General features: G+C 28.3%; 1 protein-coding gene across 2 annotated transcripts in view; it reads left to right on the forward strand.

Annotated features, from left to right (window-relative positions):
* Positions 1–3344: 3344 nt before the first annotated feature.
* fry (microtubule binding protein furry) overlaps positions 3345–16946 on the forward strand; it is a 789794-nt gene continuing 776192 nt past the window's right edge. For both annotated transcript variants that reach the window (XM_075372343.1, XM_075372344.1), the window contains exons 1-2: positions 3345–3839; positions 5764–5817. In XM_075372343.1, coding sequence (XP_075228458.1) covers positions 3803–3839; positions 5764–5817 — 91 coding nt within the window. In that variant the 5' untranslated portion in view covers positions 3345–3802. The remainder of the gene's footprint in view (positions 3840–5763; positions 5818–16946) is intronic.

The following is a 16946-nucleotide window of genomic DNA, read 5'->3' on the forward strand; positions in this document are numbered from 1 at the left end:
TCAATCAAATAAATCATCCAACATAAATTCATTAATTAAGTAATAATATTTCAATACTAAAAGATTATAAAATATATTTTCAGTGAAACTAAAATTTTGTTTTCAATTTTATTTATTTCTTAATAATTTAATTCTAATAATAATAATAATTAATATTATGTAAACAAATATAACAACGGCAATTCAAAAATATATAATGATGGAGTACTAAAGATCTTTTAAATTTTACATAAATATCACAATTCCAATGTATTGTTTTATTTATGTAGAATTTTAAATGATTGATATAATTCCACTTCTTTTATATTTTAGTTATGTGACTTTTTCACAAATAAGAAAAATCGATTATATTTATTTCACATATCTCAGTTAATATCAATCAGGTAAGAATGATATTTGTAACAAGTAAATGGAGTAGTCTTTTACAGACTCAGGTCAACTGTTTCTAACCCACCTGGATGATCTAGTGGTTAAACTCGTCATTGCAAATCAGTTGATTTCAAAGTAAAGAGTTCTAAGGTTCAAATCCTAGTAAAGACAGTTACTTTTATACGGATTTCAATACTAGATTGCAGATATCATTGTTCATTGGTGGCTGGGTTTCAATTAACCACACACTCAAGAATGGTCTGAGACTGTACAAAATTACACATCATTCATCCATATCCTCACTCATCCTCTAAAGTAATACCTTATGGTGGTTCTGGAGGCTAAACAGAAAATGAGAGAGAGGTCAACCATTTCTTGGCTCCAGATAAGATGGAGATTGTTCAAATTACAACAACCAAGTGAAGGCCAACATTGAAGATGGTGCTTGAGGGCCAAAGTATAGTTTCAAGGACTGTGATAAAATATCTTGGAATATGGGTGGACTTTTACTAGGACTTGAAAATCAGAACCTTCAACTTAGAAAATCAGCTGTTAAACAAGTCATTTTGTGATGAATTTACACCTCGACCAGCCTGGTGGGCTTGTAATAATGATGAAGAATTTATTCTACTTTTGCTTAATGTATGAGAAGGGAATAAAAGTGTCGCAAACATTAGTATTCAAATAACTACATTTTTATATACTCTATTCTAATAGAAATTATTCTCATATCACTTCAAAAAAGCATTAATACAACGCCTTTTAACCAAGTTACATTCCTTTTAAGTTACACAGCATTCCTACAAAAAAAGTCATAATTCAGTACTGTACAAGTGTAATATGCATTATTTTTGGATTTTTGGAAGTAACTGGTAATTGTTTATAATTATTGACTTTGCCTAACAACTGACCAATTTAATCGCAAGCATTAGGTTATCAGTAATAACCTAATGCTTGCTGATAATGTATGAAGTTCAGAAACTAGTTTAATTCCATTTTTGTAATTTAATCATGTTGTCAATTTAAACACTTAATAGCAAAAATTTTAAAAGTAAAATACAGAATTATTTTAAGCTGAATAAAGTTAAAAAAAATATTCTCTTTAAGGAATTATATACCCAGAATATATTTTCAAATGTAATTTACAGCTACATTGTCACTGATGATGTCACTGTTTCACAGCAGACTGCAAACCCAGTTATTGTTTGGTTGTTGGTTTTGATCAGTTTCAGGCCAACATTCCAGACACAGTGGCATTAACTTAACCTGAAAAACCAAACACTATTAAAGTATATTTATTTTACCTCTAATTAAATTAGCTATATCTTGCAGCTAAAGTTGATCAGCTTTAATCAACTCAAGGAAGAGGTCAAGGAATTATTGATTAAGTAAGCAACAAAAATTAAGGACAGTTAGGCTTAATTTTAAAAATTATTTTCCTCAATATTACGGCCTTTTATAATATATTTTACCAAATTATTTTTTATATTTTAAAGTAGTTTATAGAAACTATAAAATTATAGTTTATTAAAATTATAGTATATTTAGAAACATACTAAACTAATACAACTAGCAGAAATTCTATTTTAATAACAGTAAACATAACCTTTGCTTGATGGGTGACAATAGGAATTATTTAAAAGTAAAATATTTTAAAACATCAAACTGAACCAAATTTTGTAAATACAATCAATAGTTTTATTAACTTCAAAGGTTTAGTTACTGAAGCTATTATCTTCACTACTGATGCTGCTATTTTCCCCCTGACATCAATTGGTGTTATTACTCAGTTTTTTTTTAATTGGGCAGGCACATGTTCACAATGTGCTTAATAATTATGTTAGATTTCTGTTGTCTTTTCACTTAGTCTATGTTGCTGTTGCATGTTTAGGTATTCCATAATGTTAAGATTTGCTCACATATAACAGATAGCATACAGACACAATCTGCACATTCACATCATTGACATATTGGTATTCTACACATTCATTAAAAAAAAAACATATCTGAAATAAACAACACTTTGTAGAACAAAATTATGAAATATAAACACAAAAATATCAACAATGTACACTGAATGAACAGATAAATCCAAATTCAACGCTATTTTTGATTACATTCTAATATGTGTTCATAATAAAAACAAAACAAAAATAACACCAGCTGATGCATGATGGAAAACTGTGACACCAGTTACTGAGTGGTCACAATGGCAACTGAATGCTGGAGTAAGTTGTTAAAATTATATTTATATTTGGTTTTGTTTGTTTTTTCAAATTTTATAGTTAAATAATTTTAAACGTTGATATTTCATTATGTTGTAACTTAGAATAGTATATAATGAATTTGGCTAGATTAGTTTCCTTTTGTTATTCGGATTTGTAGAGTTTGAATTTTAATAAAATTACAAGGAATAATGAGTATGAGAAAAGTAATTTAGGATTCTTTTTTATCAAATGTCTTATTAATGTGCAATAGGAGTAACAGCTATTACACTGTTTCTGGTAAAACAAAGAATTAATAAAATATTTTCTTAAAGAAGTGATCATTTAAAAAATTAAAAATACTCTTGCATGAATGACCAGAGTTTATATTACTTTTGTGTGGATAAAATTTAAAAACTGTTCCGAGCCATAGATAGTTGATCGCGCGGTTGTCTGTCGACCAATCCCCGCCAATCATCTGAGTCTGACTATGCAGCAAGATGGATAAAGCAGACAACGATTAATATCGGTGTATCCATATCGACATTTAGTCAGTTTGTTTATCAAAGGAATTTTTCGAATAACAGCGGAAATAATATTTTGAAAGTTTTTCAATTATTGAAGCATACCAATTTGTTGGGAAAAATGTATGGTTCACTTCAGCATATACAGGAATATATTACTGTATTGGAAAAGATTAATTTACATCGATGTGTACCAGTTTTCCTATCTATCGATAGGATAAATTTACTTCAGTCTGACAGAGCAAAAGAGCCTGGTTAGAAGTACTAGCAGTTTTAATTTTTAACCGACGAAACATTTAAGAGTACTCTCGTTAGTTAATCGTTTTCATTTTAATAATGACTTATTGAATTAAAAATGCGATGTATTATACACATATCGGCGAAGTTTTTATTTATGACGTGAAGTGGGCGTTTTATTAAAGTGAAATTTCGTAATTTTGTTTTAAATTGTTATTTTGTTTCGTCAGTCATTGAAAAATAGATGTGAAACGTATAACACTATTCAATAAATATATTAGCATACAATTTTGATATAAACATTATGACAGTTGACAGCACTGGCCGGTTGATAAAGTTTAGGTTAAAGTAAACATCCCATTTACTGAAAGTTTATTTGTATGTGCCGCAATTGATTATCATTGTGCACCCTATTTTGTAAACCAGTTGTCATGGTTTTGTGGCAGACGTGATAATAACCCATTAGAGATGTTACTGGAGGACGTTGACAATGAAGATGTGAAAGGTAGGAACCATCCAATTATTTTTTAGTGATTAGGTTTAAGATTGTATTTCTTTGTTATTCTGATGAACATATTTAGTTTTGAAATCTATTTGTGGCTTGTAATGATAAAATTTTGAATTTCCAACCTATGTTAATTACAAAATTTTGACGTTAAACGTCAAGATTTTATTGTACACATCTACCATTTACTTTTTAGCTTGGAGAAAAATCCGAGTATCATAAAAATAATTACAATTAAATTATTTATTAAGAGGCCTAGTTATGGCTATTCTGTAGTCCTTATGATTGTGTTTCAACCAACATTATGTTACCTTTTGGAAACATGATAGTTCTGAATCTCAGAATTTTCCACAGTAAGGGATAAAATGATTAGAAAATTCACCATGGTAAAACATGTTTCTAATCTATCAGAGCACTGAGAGAATTTTCTATTTAATTATTCATCAAAAGGTAGCAGAAAAAGATTATTTATTTATCTTCTTAGCACAACCTTGTGAAGTCAGCTATTAAGTAGTTTTCGAAATCGTTCAGTATATTACTAATGAAAAGCACTAAATACTGTAATGATCTGGTGGTTAAGTGTAATCTTGTGTACAGGTTTTGCAGTTTCAAAAACAGTTATTTCTTGCAATTAAATTTTCTGAACATTTTTTTTAAAGAAATTTATTATTTATTACTTAGCAAAGTATAATATATATGCGAAATAAAAAAGTATGTATTTCAGCTGCTCCAGTTTTTTGGAATTTACAACAGTTTTCTCAAAAACAGTTTTGAGACCAAATCCTTTGTTTAACTTTTCAGTTCAAAAATGTATAATAAACCCACTGATTTTTCTCTGCTTGAGTTCCAAGAATTGCAAAGTATCCTCGTTTTATCATTAGAGCAGAAGTCAGGGAAAACTTTTTTACTAATGTTAAATTATAAAACAGGCATTTTCAGACTCATGTTTATGTGAGCTTTTATTATTATTTTAATAATAAATATGCCTGAAATGTTTGTTAGGAATCTCCTGAAATATTTGTTTATATTATATTTATATATATCTGTTTATATTTTATATATATATCTACACTTTTTTTTTGTTTTCTAATACATCAGAAAATTAAAAAAAACATACAGATAAGAATAGAGGTATACTTTACAAATTGTAGCTTTATAACATTAAAATTGTCCACAAGATAAGATGTATTAGTGTCACTTGATCTGGTGCTTGTACTTCTGGGCTAAGCAGTGCAGTACTAAAATGTAGAGGAACAAGATTTATAAAAGATCAGAGAAGTAATATAAGAGTAAAAAATAATGAAAATAAGAAATTAAAATAATTGTATTAAAGGTAGGAAAACATTTTGTTCTGGACGTTAACAAATTTTGTTATTTAGCATTACAGTTGCAAATGTGAGTGATATAAGGCAGAGAAAGCAGAGTTTTTAATGCAAACTAAGTTTGTTTATCAGAACTAGATTAAAAACAAAAAAGAAATTGTCATTAATTTTTGTATGTAATATAGTTTTCTTTATGGTTGTAAAAGATGGACATTAAAAAAGACAAAAAAACAAATATAGGCTTTTAAATTTGAAATTTAACTGAAAAAGCTTTTGAAATACAAAAGAATGAAAATTAGGTTAGGTTAAATAATTACTGTAGTGTAATTGTGGATAGTAATAACTGTAAAAAAAGCAAATTTGCAAAGTAAATTATTAGAAATATGGATGCACTGAAATTAAAGGATTACCACAGACTAGAAAAGAATGGAGACATGCTTCTAACCATTTTAAACTGATTAAAAAAATATGCAAGGTGAGGTTACTTTTAATATTTTGTTGGAGCTTTGTATTATGGATTACTGCTATTAAAAATTTTATGACAATATTGTAATTTTCTTGTGCCATTCTGTTGATTTTACTAATGTTTATTAATTTTCTAGGGGATTGTAAAAACAATGAAGATGGAAACACAGCCGATATAGACAATATGTCAGGTAAGTTAAATAAACTCATAATTTCTTTTTGCAATTTTCTAGTTTAAAATATCCATCTTATTTTAACTGTTTTTTTATTTTATTTTAAGACAAAACTAGGCCGTAGCAGATTGTACACTCAGTTTAACTTGGAAAGATTTATCTTTCCAATTTTAGGCATGATATTTCATGAGGCATTGTTTGTAATTAAACGCCTAAAGCCAAAGTATACTGTACGTGAGAGTTAAAAGTGATTAATATACATTTATTGGATTCAGAGCTGGGTTATGTAGCTTCACAGAACCATGATGGTAAATTGGTTTTAAAATTAGTTGCTATCTGTATTATTATAACCTGCCGGGTTGGTCTGTGGTTAAACTTTTAATCACAGAATCAGCTGATTTTTGAAGTCAAGAATTCTAAGGTTCAAGTCCTTGTAAAGGCAGTTGCTTTTGTATGGATTTGAATGCTAGACTGTGGATACCGGTGTTCTTTGGTGGTGGGGTTTCAATTAAGCACACGTGTCTCAGGAGAGGTAGACTTGAGTCTGTTCCAGACTACGTGTATTGTAATTACATGCATCAGGTAATTGCATTTGCCTATCCACAGTTACTCAGACTTTGTAATAGTTTGAAATCTGGTTGAGAAAACAAACTAATGTAATGGTTAATTGTGAATGTCAAAATATGATCTATAGATTTTCATTCCCTATTTTTTTGTTAATTTCCATATCTTATGTTTGTTATCACCATTTTACTGTAAATATAAGTCTTGAAGATGCTGAGTTTAGTTGATTTAATGGGTAGTTGTTGCTTGCAAGATAAATATTGACGTAGCTGAAACCATTAATATAAAAGCAGGTGTACTTATGTTACCCTCTGGATTGGTCTAGTGGTGAACACATCTTCACAAATCAGCTGATTTCGAAGTCGAGAGTTCCAGCATTCAAATCCTAATAAAGGCAGTTACTTTTATACGGATTTGAATACTAGATCGTGGATACCTGTGTTCTTTGGTGGCTGGGTTTCAATTAACCACACATCTCAGAAATAGTCGACCTAAGACCATACAAGACTACACTTCACTTACACTCATACATATCAACTTGATTTATCCTCTGAATTAATACCTGATGGTGATTCCCAGAGGCCAAACACGGGAAAAAAATGTACTTATGTGCTTTAATTTTTTTTTCTTTTAAACCTCCGAGACTACTGTTAGGTATTACTTCAGAGGATAAGATGAATGACAGTTTTTATAGCATCTGAAAATGAAATATTAAGAAAAAATGTACTCATTTATGTTTTTTATTGTGTAATTTTTTGTTTGTGTGGATTATTTATCCAAAATTTGGGGAAGGCTTAGTGGAATTCTGTGAATAGTATAAACTGAATTTATACCAGTTATGGTAAATTATTAATTCTGAAATTTTTTCATTTATTTACCTTTTAGATTTTAGTTGCAATTGATGAAAAATATTTACATTAATCAGTTTTTGGATTAATTAAGACTTTTTAACCAAGCATTGAGTTAGAAACTGTTTGGATGAAACCTTTATTTATTTATTTTTTTTTCAGACATCTTGTGATAAGTTATGTAGAAATTTTTTACTCTCAAAAGAAGTTATATTATAAATATACCATATATATAAAAATATACTTTTGTTATGTTTTGGCCATGTTTGTTGGTGATGAAAATTATATAAAATTGCACAAGTCAACAATAAAAAAATAATAATTTGGAACTGAGATAAAAGTAGGTGAATTAGAATGTATTTTTTATGCTGAATCTTAAAATGAAATCAATTTTTCTTCATCACCCTCAGATTTTTAGTTATGATCCTTTAAAATATTGAGAAGCATCTTAAATTATAAAATACAAAAATAATAATAATTACAATTAAAATTCCTGTCTTTATTTTGCAGACATTTACATTTATCTTAATTTCTTTTTTATAATTTTCCTTTTGTGTTCAGTGAAGTCTTTTCTTTTTATCATCCAGCAGTAGTCACTCATTATAGATTCATCCCATCTGCCTTGATAATGTTGCTTTATCTGCAATATATCATGGTGGAGCCTTTCTCCTTGTTTGTTAATTATGTCACCCAAGTTTCAAGAGAAAAAGTCCAAATGAGAATCTAAAAAGCTAAATATTTAAAGTCGTCTCCATCTAATGCTTTTAATTCTTCATCAGGCCTAGTTTTATGTATAGAGGTGGTAAAATAATACGATATGCTTCGACAAGGGGAATATTGACAGCATTTTCTTTTTCTGGGGTAAACTGATTTATTTTTGCCCATTCTTTAACTGCATAGTGTTTATCTGTAGCTCGACTATCCCACAAACACAAGAAACACATATATTTTGTAAAGCCACTCCGGAGACTGAGAAGAAGCCCTATTATCTTCAAGTCAGTAGTGATTCGCCATTAGTGCTCATCATACGTAATAGCTTTTAAAATTTTTGACATACTTTCGTGTGTTTCTTTCATTCCTACAGCATGTGCTACCGGTGTAAATAAAAACTTATTTTGAGTTATGAAACAACACTGTCTTTAAGCTTCTTTTTTGATGAGTATAAATAAACATCGATTATGAATAACATATTCAATGTCCAGTTCAGATGTTAGCCCCCTAACATCATGGCAGGAACAAATTAAACCTTCTAAAGTATTTCTGTAAATTTTTTTTCCAATTCCTGTAAACTGAAATTTTTGTATCCTTGTTTAATAAATTCCATTCTTAAAGATGTGCACCTAGGAGTTCTGCATGCTATTTTGACAAATACAAGTCACAAATAAGGTCGCTCAGTTTTGCTTGTGTGGTGAGTTGAAGTTTAGTATTTGAGTCTTCTGGAATGTAATTAATATCTATTGAAGTTGAGGGTTTATCGATTGAGCCTTCTGAGAAATCAGAAATTTCTTTCCAAGAAGTTGGAGCAATCAGAATCGGTCAGTCAACACTATGAACACTGTGGTCTCATAGCTGAACGAACATCTATGTGATACTGCGTTTATTGTTTAAATTGAAACCAATAACATTTGTTAAGTAAAAATAGCAGTCATTATAATGGTAAATAGGCGCTTGCCAAATCATAGGTATACCAAAAGGCAAATGCTCTTTTTTCCTTTTAACCATTGGGTTAGTTTAACGCAGCACTTGTTGCGTGCTATATGTGGAGCCGAGGATTTATCTTGTGTCTCCCAAGGGACAGTCAAAATAATGTTTGTAAGCAGTTTTCAGCAGATTTGATACTTTTGTTGACTTTTCGTGGTGAATTAATTATCTGCAAATGTAATAAAAAAATATTTTGAGAATTTTTACAAGGCCAATTTTTATTCATTGTAAAATTCAAAATGTTTTAATAAATGAAAGTAAACTGAAATATTACAGAAATACTTAATTATAAAAATAATTAAGTTTAGATTTATAAATACTTAATTATTTAAAATATTTCATATCTTTTAAAAATATTTCAATTGTTTCACCATGGAGTGCAATGAAACACAGCACGATACACACACACACACACAAACTTAACAAAATATTGATGTTCAATAAAATAATACCAAAAGTTGTTCTGTCATAAAAATCTTTCACTAAATTTATGGCATCACTTATAAAACAAACTTTATAATATGTGTGTGATGAAACCACTACCACAGCTAAAGAACACAGCAAGTCATACAAAGAGCTGAAATCATACTGAAAGAAATTTCATCACATTGAATTACTCAGTACTTGACTCATTGACATGTCTATACATGTCTGGCTTGCCATAAAATGACACCATTAGGCTGTTATATATCAAATATAGGTCTATAGCATGCATCACATTATAAGTCAGATGTGAATAAGCAAACATACAGACGTACTAACTTATTTGTATTGTTTGTTCCACAAATGATGAAACAAATAAATTTAAGGGGTTCTAACTTAAGAATGTTACATGATGGGTTGTTTTAGAATACATATTCAGATTCAGCATATAAAATACTATATAGAACGCCTACTCCGTTTTCAGTTCCAAATTTTATGTTGACCACTGTTTTAGATTTTTGAGACAACTAGTTTTACTAATAAAACATAACATTTTCAGTTGCTCTTACAACCACCTTCAATGACTGGTGCTATATCATTATCATCATGGCATCAGGTGGTGGTTTTTTTTTCTAGTTAAGCAGTTATTTATTGTTAGGTTGAAAAGTGGGCTAGATTTTAATTGCCTTCATTTAGTATATCATGGTTATGTGTTTTTTAGTGTTTGTTTCATAATGTTCAAGCATGTTAAGATTTGGTCCACACATGAGATGTTGCATATAGACACACAAATCACACATCCACTGTCATTGACGTCTTGATATTCAATAGATATACAAAAAAAAAAATTATTTTAATTCACTTGAATGTTTTAACAGTGTTTTACTAAATCAAGAGACAATTTAAATCCAACACAGTTTTCAACCATGTTCAATGTACATGTGTGCCTTATTAAAAAAAAAAAAAAACTGCCAGCAATAATATCAGTTGATGCCTAGCTGAGAACAACAGTGCCTGTCACAGAACTAGAACATGTGAAAATGTTTGAAATGAGTTATTAAAAAATATTGACTCTAGGAAACGATTTTTTATGGAGAAATAAAGATAAAATGAAACATTAAGAAATAAAATGTATGTATGAAAATTTTTGGTTGCAGTTAACTATTGTGTTATGAAAGAATTTAAATTTTGGTATTGAATTCTTGATTTATTATCTTATTTTATTGGTAATTGTAAAGGGTTACTTGATTTCAGTTATACTGTTTTGCATGATTGAATCTACTTTTTGAATGAAGTCGCTATATGTTTTGTTATGACGTTCAGATTCAGTGTTATGTTAATTAATTGCATATTAAATTAAACTCAATTTATATTTATCTTTTATGAATATTGATATTAATATTTATGTACAAGACTTGTTTTTGTTATCTAAAATTCAATATATTTTGAACAGCTCTCATTTATTTGTTACTGTAAGTATGTCTTTGTTTTTTTTTATTATTGAACATTGTTGTATTTATGAGCCATTTAGTATTTTTTGAGTTATTATTTATTCTTAGATTCCATATTAATTTGTACTGTTTATGTGGATTTGTCTTCAAAACGGATTTTTTTTTTTACTTTAAAAGTTGTTTCAAATTTTATTATTAATGGACATTGTTTGAAACCATTAAACTTGTAGGTAGGTAGGTAATTGTTTCCATAGATGATTTCCTTATTCAAGATTTATAATAAACATTATTTTGTGCATCATTTCCTTTTGTATTTATTTACTTTGAACCCAGAATAGAAATATTTTAATATTTACATTTGTAGGTATGAATTGCCTATAGATTCTTCTAAGAAAGCACTTACACCCATTATATTACTTCTGTATTATCATAGATTAAAAATGTTATGCTATATACAATTCAGCCTAGTCATATTATTTATGTTTAATAATTGAACAGCTTCATTTTTCATTTCATATTATACTGTTATTTTATTTCTTTATGTTCCATAAATTTTATACAGTAAGTAAGTAATTAGAAACAAGGCATTCATTATACATACTACCTTTACTCAGTAAGTATTATTTATTTTCTATTGTTGTTTTTAAGTAAATTTGCATTAACAGTGTTTTGAAATTTATAAGTGAATATGTAAACATAGTAAATCATTTATTTTTAGAAGAATGTATCTGTTACGTAGTTTAAATCTCCCAAGCAATTTTTCTTACTCGTACCCTCCCTTTCAAGTTTATGTGCAATTTAAGTGAAATTTTTCTATACTAGACACTTTTTTCATTTAATTTTTAAAAAACTTTTTGTTGATCCGTACTGCAAAAGTTGATTCTATTTAGTGCCTGATTTTTTTTTTTAAAAAAGATCTTTTTGTTAGGCTTTTTATCTAATGATGTTTATTGTATTTCATATTTGTGAACAAGGATACGTAGGATGTACTAAGTTTTTAAGTAATTCAGCTGTCTGCTCTAAGAAAGATTGATTTGATTTATTTGTTAATTTATATATGTAAGAAACACATGTCATGTTTATTAATTGCTATTTTAATTATTGTATTTACTCACATAATTCACGTGCCTGAATTTTTAAACAATTTAAAAAAAAAATAAAATATTCAGTCAAATAAACGTAACTTTCTTACTGATGATCACATTTTAGTTTCATTATAAACCTATATAAAAAACAGTTTTATACAAAGGTACATTGTGAAAAAATTAACTTTTTTAATATTTTGTTTGCTTCCACATAAATTGGTGGTAAACTATTAATAATAATAATATTGAATTTTATTATCAATGTATTAAAGTGAAGGTTACTGTTGGTTATGACTGTAGAAGGTTTTTTTAAAGATTTTATAGTGAAATCAGTAATAGGATGAATGATTTGAATTGTAGCTGATTATTTTAATGTTTGAATTTTAGTTAGAATTGTCTGAAGTACACAAAATACACAAATCTTGACTTTGCCGAAAAATTATATTTCGATTTAAAAATTGTAACTGGCTGATAAAGTAGGTCTGTTATGAGTTGGGAAAAATGTTGACTTTAGTAGTGTCCAAATTGGAAGTTTATACAGTGATGTTTTTTATGGTAAAAAAAATCCCCGGAATTCATTTCAGATAATTGAAATATATAACAGTGAACTTTTTTTCCAGGTAATCACAAAATAGTGTAATTTGTTAGTAATTGTGGCCTTCATCCAGTGTACATAAGAAAAATTTATGACTTTTATAGGAATCAAGTTAGCGCTTAACAGTGCTTACCCACCTTAACAGGTGGGAAAGCATCTTTCAAAGTTTTTTAAATTTAGTAAGGGTTTATGTAAAGGTTGCTGCTGCCTTTCTCCCACTCTCTTTAAGCTTTACTTAGATAAGGTATTGGAAGAATAGTGGGAAAAATGTAGAAGGATGGGATTGGAGGTGGATGGTGAATGTATATATATATATATATATATATATATATATATATATATATATATATATATATATATACATTGTTTGCAGATGATCAGGTCATCTTAGTATCAGAATGGCTTGATATTAGCCATATGATAAGAAAATTGATGGAAATCTTTGTCAAGTAGGGTTTGAAGATAAATTTTAGTAAGAAAAAATATCTAGTGGCTGGTGCAAAAGGTGTTGACTGTAGATGGGAATATCATTGAGGTGTGTGAAGACTTGTCTCTATATTACCAAAGGAAGGAAATAGTGTAAAAGATATAAGTAATTTTATAACTGTATAATTTTATGACTATCCAGGCGTGCAATTCTTTGTGATGGTCTGAAGGGATATGGAAATCAACTAAGTACAGGTTGTACAAGAGTGTTATTGGGAGCATTTTATTGTACAGGTCAGAAGCTTGGGAAATTAGAAAAAGAGATGAGGGAAAGTTGTCGGCTGTGGAGATGGATGTGCTGCGCAGGAGTTGTGGAGTTTCAAGAATGCAGTGCATGAGAAATGAGGAGATGGGAAGAAGAATCGGGGTAACTGATACAGTGATTGATGTAAGAAGACTACAATGGTATGGGCATGTTCAGATAATGGAGGAGTAGAGGTGGCCTAGGAGGATGTAGGAATAGACTCCAGCAGAGAGGAGGAAACGTGGATGTTTGGAGTGATGGAGGTGATGGAGAGAAGGAATTTGGAGGAGGAAAATTGGCAGGATAGAAGAATTTGGCAGTTGAGATGCGAGAGAAAGCTTTTATAGCTGTAAACACTTGCCTAGAAGAAGAAGAAGAAATTTATTGCCAGAGTAACACTTTAGACAATGTTTTCAAGCAGTTTAGTTGTTTTGATTTATCTGTCATTGGGAAGCACATGTATTTTAGGATATTATCGTGACCAGAATAAGTGTTGAGTTCTTCATTTCACATAAAAAATGAAAAAAGGTATACTTTGCAAAAAAAGTCCACACCTGAAAACGTGCTGAATACTTTATAAGAGAAAGCTTTTTCTGTTTTTTCCAGCAATTATTCATTTAAGCAGTATGTTTGATAAATGGTTGCTGGAAAGGTGCAGTTGAGTTACTTCACAGAAGCAACATTTTTTTGTATTCAAACAGTAATTTCTTTTCTACTTGTTAACTCATAAAAAAAATCCTCATACTAGGCAAATATCTTGTTTTTCTTTTACATTATGGTCCTTGAAATATATGGAATGACCTTTGTCTGGTTAGTTATATTGTAGAGTAGAATGAACCTAAAAAGCTGTTTCACATGCATCTGTTACATCATGTACTTCTGTGCATGATAAGGATGTTTCAATTAAAAATGCATAAGAATGATAAATGATCATTCATGTTAGGTAATTCATTCACTGTTAATATTTTACGTGGTTTGAGATAATAATTATATATAATGTTTCTGTTTAATATTATATTATCTTCTACTTGGATATTATGGAATATGAAATCAGAATGAAGTTATTTTTAATGATTAAGATGTGTTATGGATAGAAAACAGCTAAAAATTAACAAACAAGATTTGTAAAGAGGTGTTACACATTTGGAACCTGTTAAATGTGGAAGCACTTTTATCTTTTCCTTGCTTTCATCATCCAGGACTGCTGCAAAAAAACCAAAAAAAACCAATATTTTCCTTTAAGTTCAATATTGGCATATGTCAACCATGTAATTACCAAAAAATTGCAATTTAAAATCATTTTAAAAATTTATTTGTGTTGTTGCTCTTAGGTCATATGAACAATTTTTGTGTGTGAATTCAGTTTCACATTCATTTAATCTCTGTAGGCCTTTCTACTTTCTTTAAGTTATCTGATTGCATGTGTGTGTACTTCCCATATAACTCTGCCTTCCAATAATGGGTTGCATTTTGTCACAATTTTCTGATTACCTTTTATGTATTTGTAACCAAGGCCATAGTTGGCTGCTTTCAGTTAAAAAAAGCACATAGCAGTCTGTATTGTACAATCTTTTTGAAGCTTGGAAATATTATAAATTTAGCTTTATTATGTTAAATACTGTGAGTATCTTTCTTTAAGGACCAGTATAAGAATTACTAGAAAGCAATCTTGATTTAAAAAAAAAAAAAATATTTTAGACAGTATTTATTCAAATTGTTATAGAAATTAGATTTGTTGTTATTAATTCTGTACTGAAATGATAGTAAAAGTGATATTTTGAAATTAAATTTGTTCTCATTAATTTTGTATTGAATAAAATAAGAATAAAGAAGAAAATAAGAATATAGAATAAAAGTTGTTTTTGATGAAATATGGTGGTGTCTGTGTATACCTTTGAAGTCCAGTAGTTTTATTTTATATAGGGGCAAAATAAAATTATCCTGTCTGTTTCAGTTATATTGTATTAAATAAGAAGTATATCTTGATCGACAGGCTGATTTCATTTTTATTTAAATAAGTTTTTAGGTTTGAGGTTTGTTATAATTCATTATCAATGTAATTTGATAATGAAACCTGTTATTGAAGATAACAAGAAAGCTTCTTGTGTTTTTACTAATTTTTTAATAGTTTTCTTTGTCTGCTGTTGAGAGTTACAGTATTGAATATTGTGTCAGTCCATTTAATCTTGTTTATGAACATAGGTTCAAGTAAGGTTTACACTTATATGGTATAGTTAGCCATTCTATTGTTACATACTATGTACTCTAGCTAACTTTAGCTTCCATCACTTTACTGGCATCACCTGTTGCCCTGCGTAGTACAATTGTATTATGTTGCTCTTGTATTATTTTTTCTTTGTGTATTGTGAAAAAAGTAATGCATTTTTTTATTTTAGTATATTTTGCTGATATTTGATCTAACTGTAATGATTAAGTAGGTTTGTATAGTTTGGTGCTTTTTTTACTGTATTCCTAAGATATCTGTGATTTCAGAAGGATATTAGTAATTTTTTTTTGGTCGAGAATGTCATGTTTTTTATTTAGTTTTATTGAAAGTAATATATTTATTGATTTAATGTACATTACCCTAAACATAGATACTTAACAAATTAACAAATAAAACAAAAAGTAATGAAATTTTATCTTTTTTAACCTTTTTTTAAGTTTGTTTAAAAAAACAACAGTACATACGTACAAATATATGTTGGTTTATATATGTATTAACAGTAAAATTGATTAAATTAGTTATTAATGATTTTTATGTCTTTATTCTTAAAACTTTCACGATTAACTCTTAAGGTATTTTATTTTTTGTTCTCTTCCAGAGAAAAATTAAATTGTAAATGAGTTTCTTAACTTTACTTGTTGGGATTAAATGACAGTCATCATTCATTTCTTTTAAATAAATTTTAAAAGGGGTAATTAGTGCATACATCTGATGCTTTAGTATAGCTGTTATCCTTGCTGGTGCTTGGTAGCTAAGTCAGTTTTATCTTAAAGATTTTTTTGTTTGTTTTGTGATACTATCCCAAATACTGTTTTTAATCAGTATTAAAAATCTACAATCATTTGTTCTTCAAAATTCCACTCATTTTATTAGAATTGTCAGTAGGAACTCATATGTAATGAATCTGGAATTTTTTTTATTATCATCATTATATAATTTTTTTTTATATATGAAAATATTAACATGTAAATACAATGTTTTGATATATATTTCTGCCACAAAAATAATTTTTTTTTTAAGTTATAAGGAAATATATACAAATTAAACAATACATCACATAATAATAAAATTATATGCATTTGTGAAGAATGATTTAATTTTTGTACTTACATAAAGCTTTTTAGTCATAAGTTATTTTGTATTCTTTATTTGTAATTCTGCCCAATTCAGCCAAAATGATGTCAAAAAATTATGATTAAATTAATAAATATAAATGAAATGTCAGTTTGTAGCATTGGTATTGATTTAAACAAAAAGTTAATTTATCATAAAACCAATTAATTTCAAGTTGGAATTTGTAATGTTCCATTTAACAAGTTACAGGACAGAAATAGTGATTTAGATAAAAAAAGATTGACTAATGTGTGTGATTTAATCAATATCAACTGAATTAAATTAATTTTTTTATTGTAAAGATTTTTTTTGCAAGAAGTAGACTAGTTTTATAATACTGAAAAAATTGGATGGATTACTAAAATTTTTTTAAAGTTTTATGCCAAGTTAACTCTTTGGCACTTTTTTAA

Source organism: Lycorma delicatula, chromosome 8 (genome assembly GCF_047948215.1).
Source record: "Lycorma delicatula isolate Av1 chromosome 8, ASM4794821v1, whole genome shotgun sequence".
NCBI classification, from domain to species: Eukaryota; Metazoa; Arthropoda; class Insecta; order Hemiptera; family Fulgoridae; genus Lycorma; species Lycorma delicatula.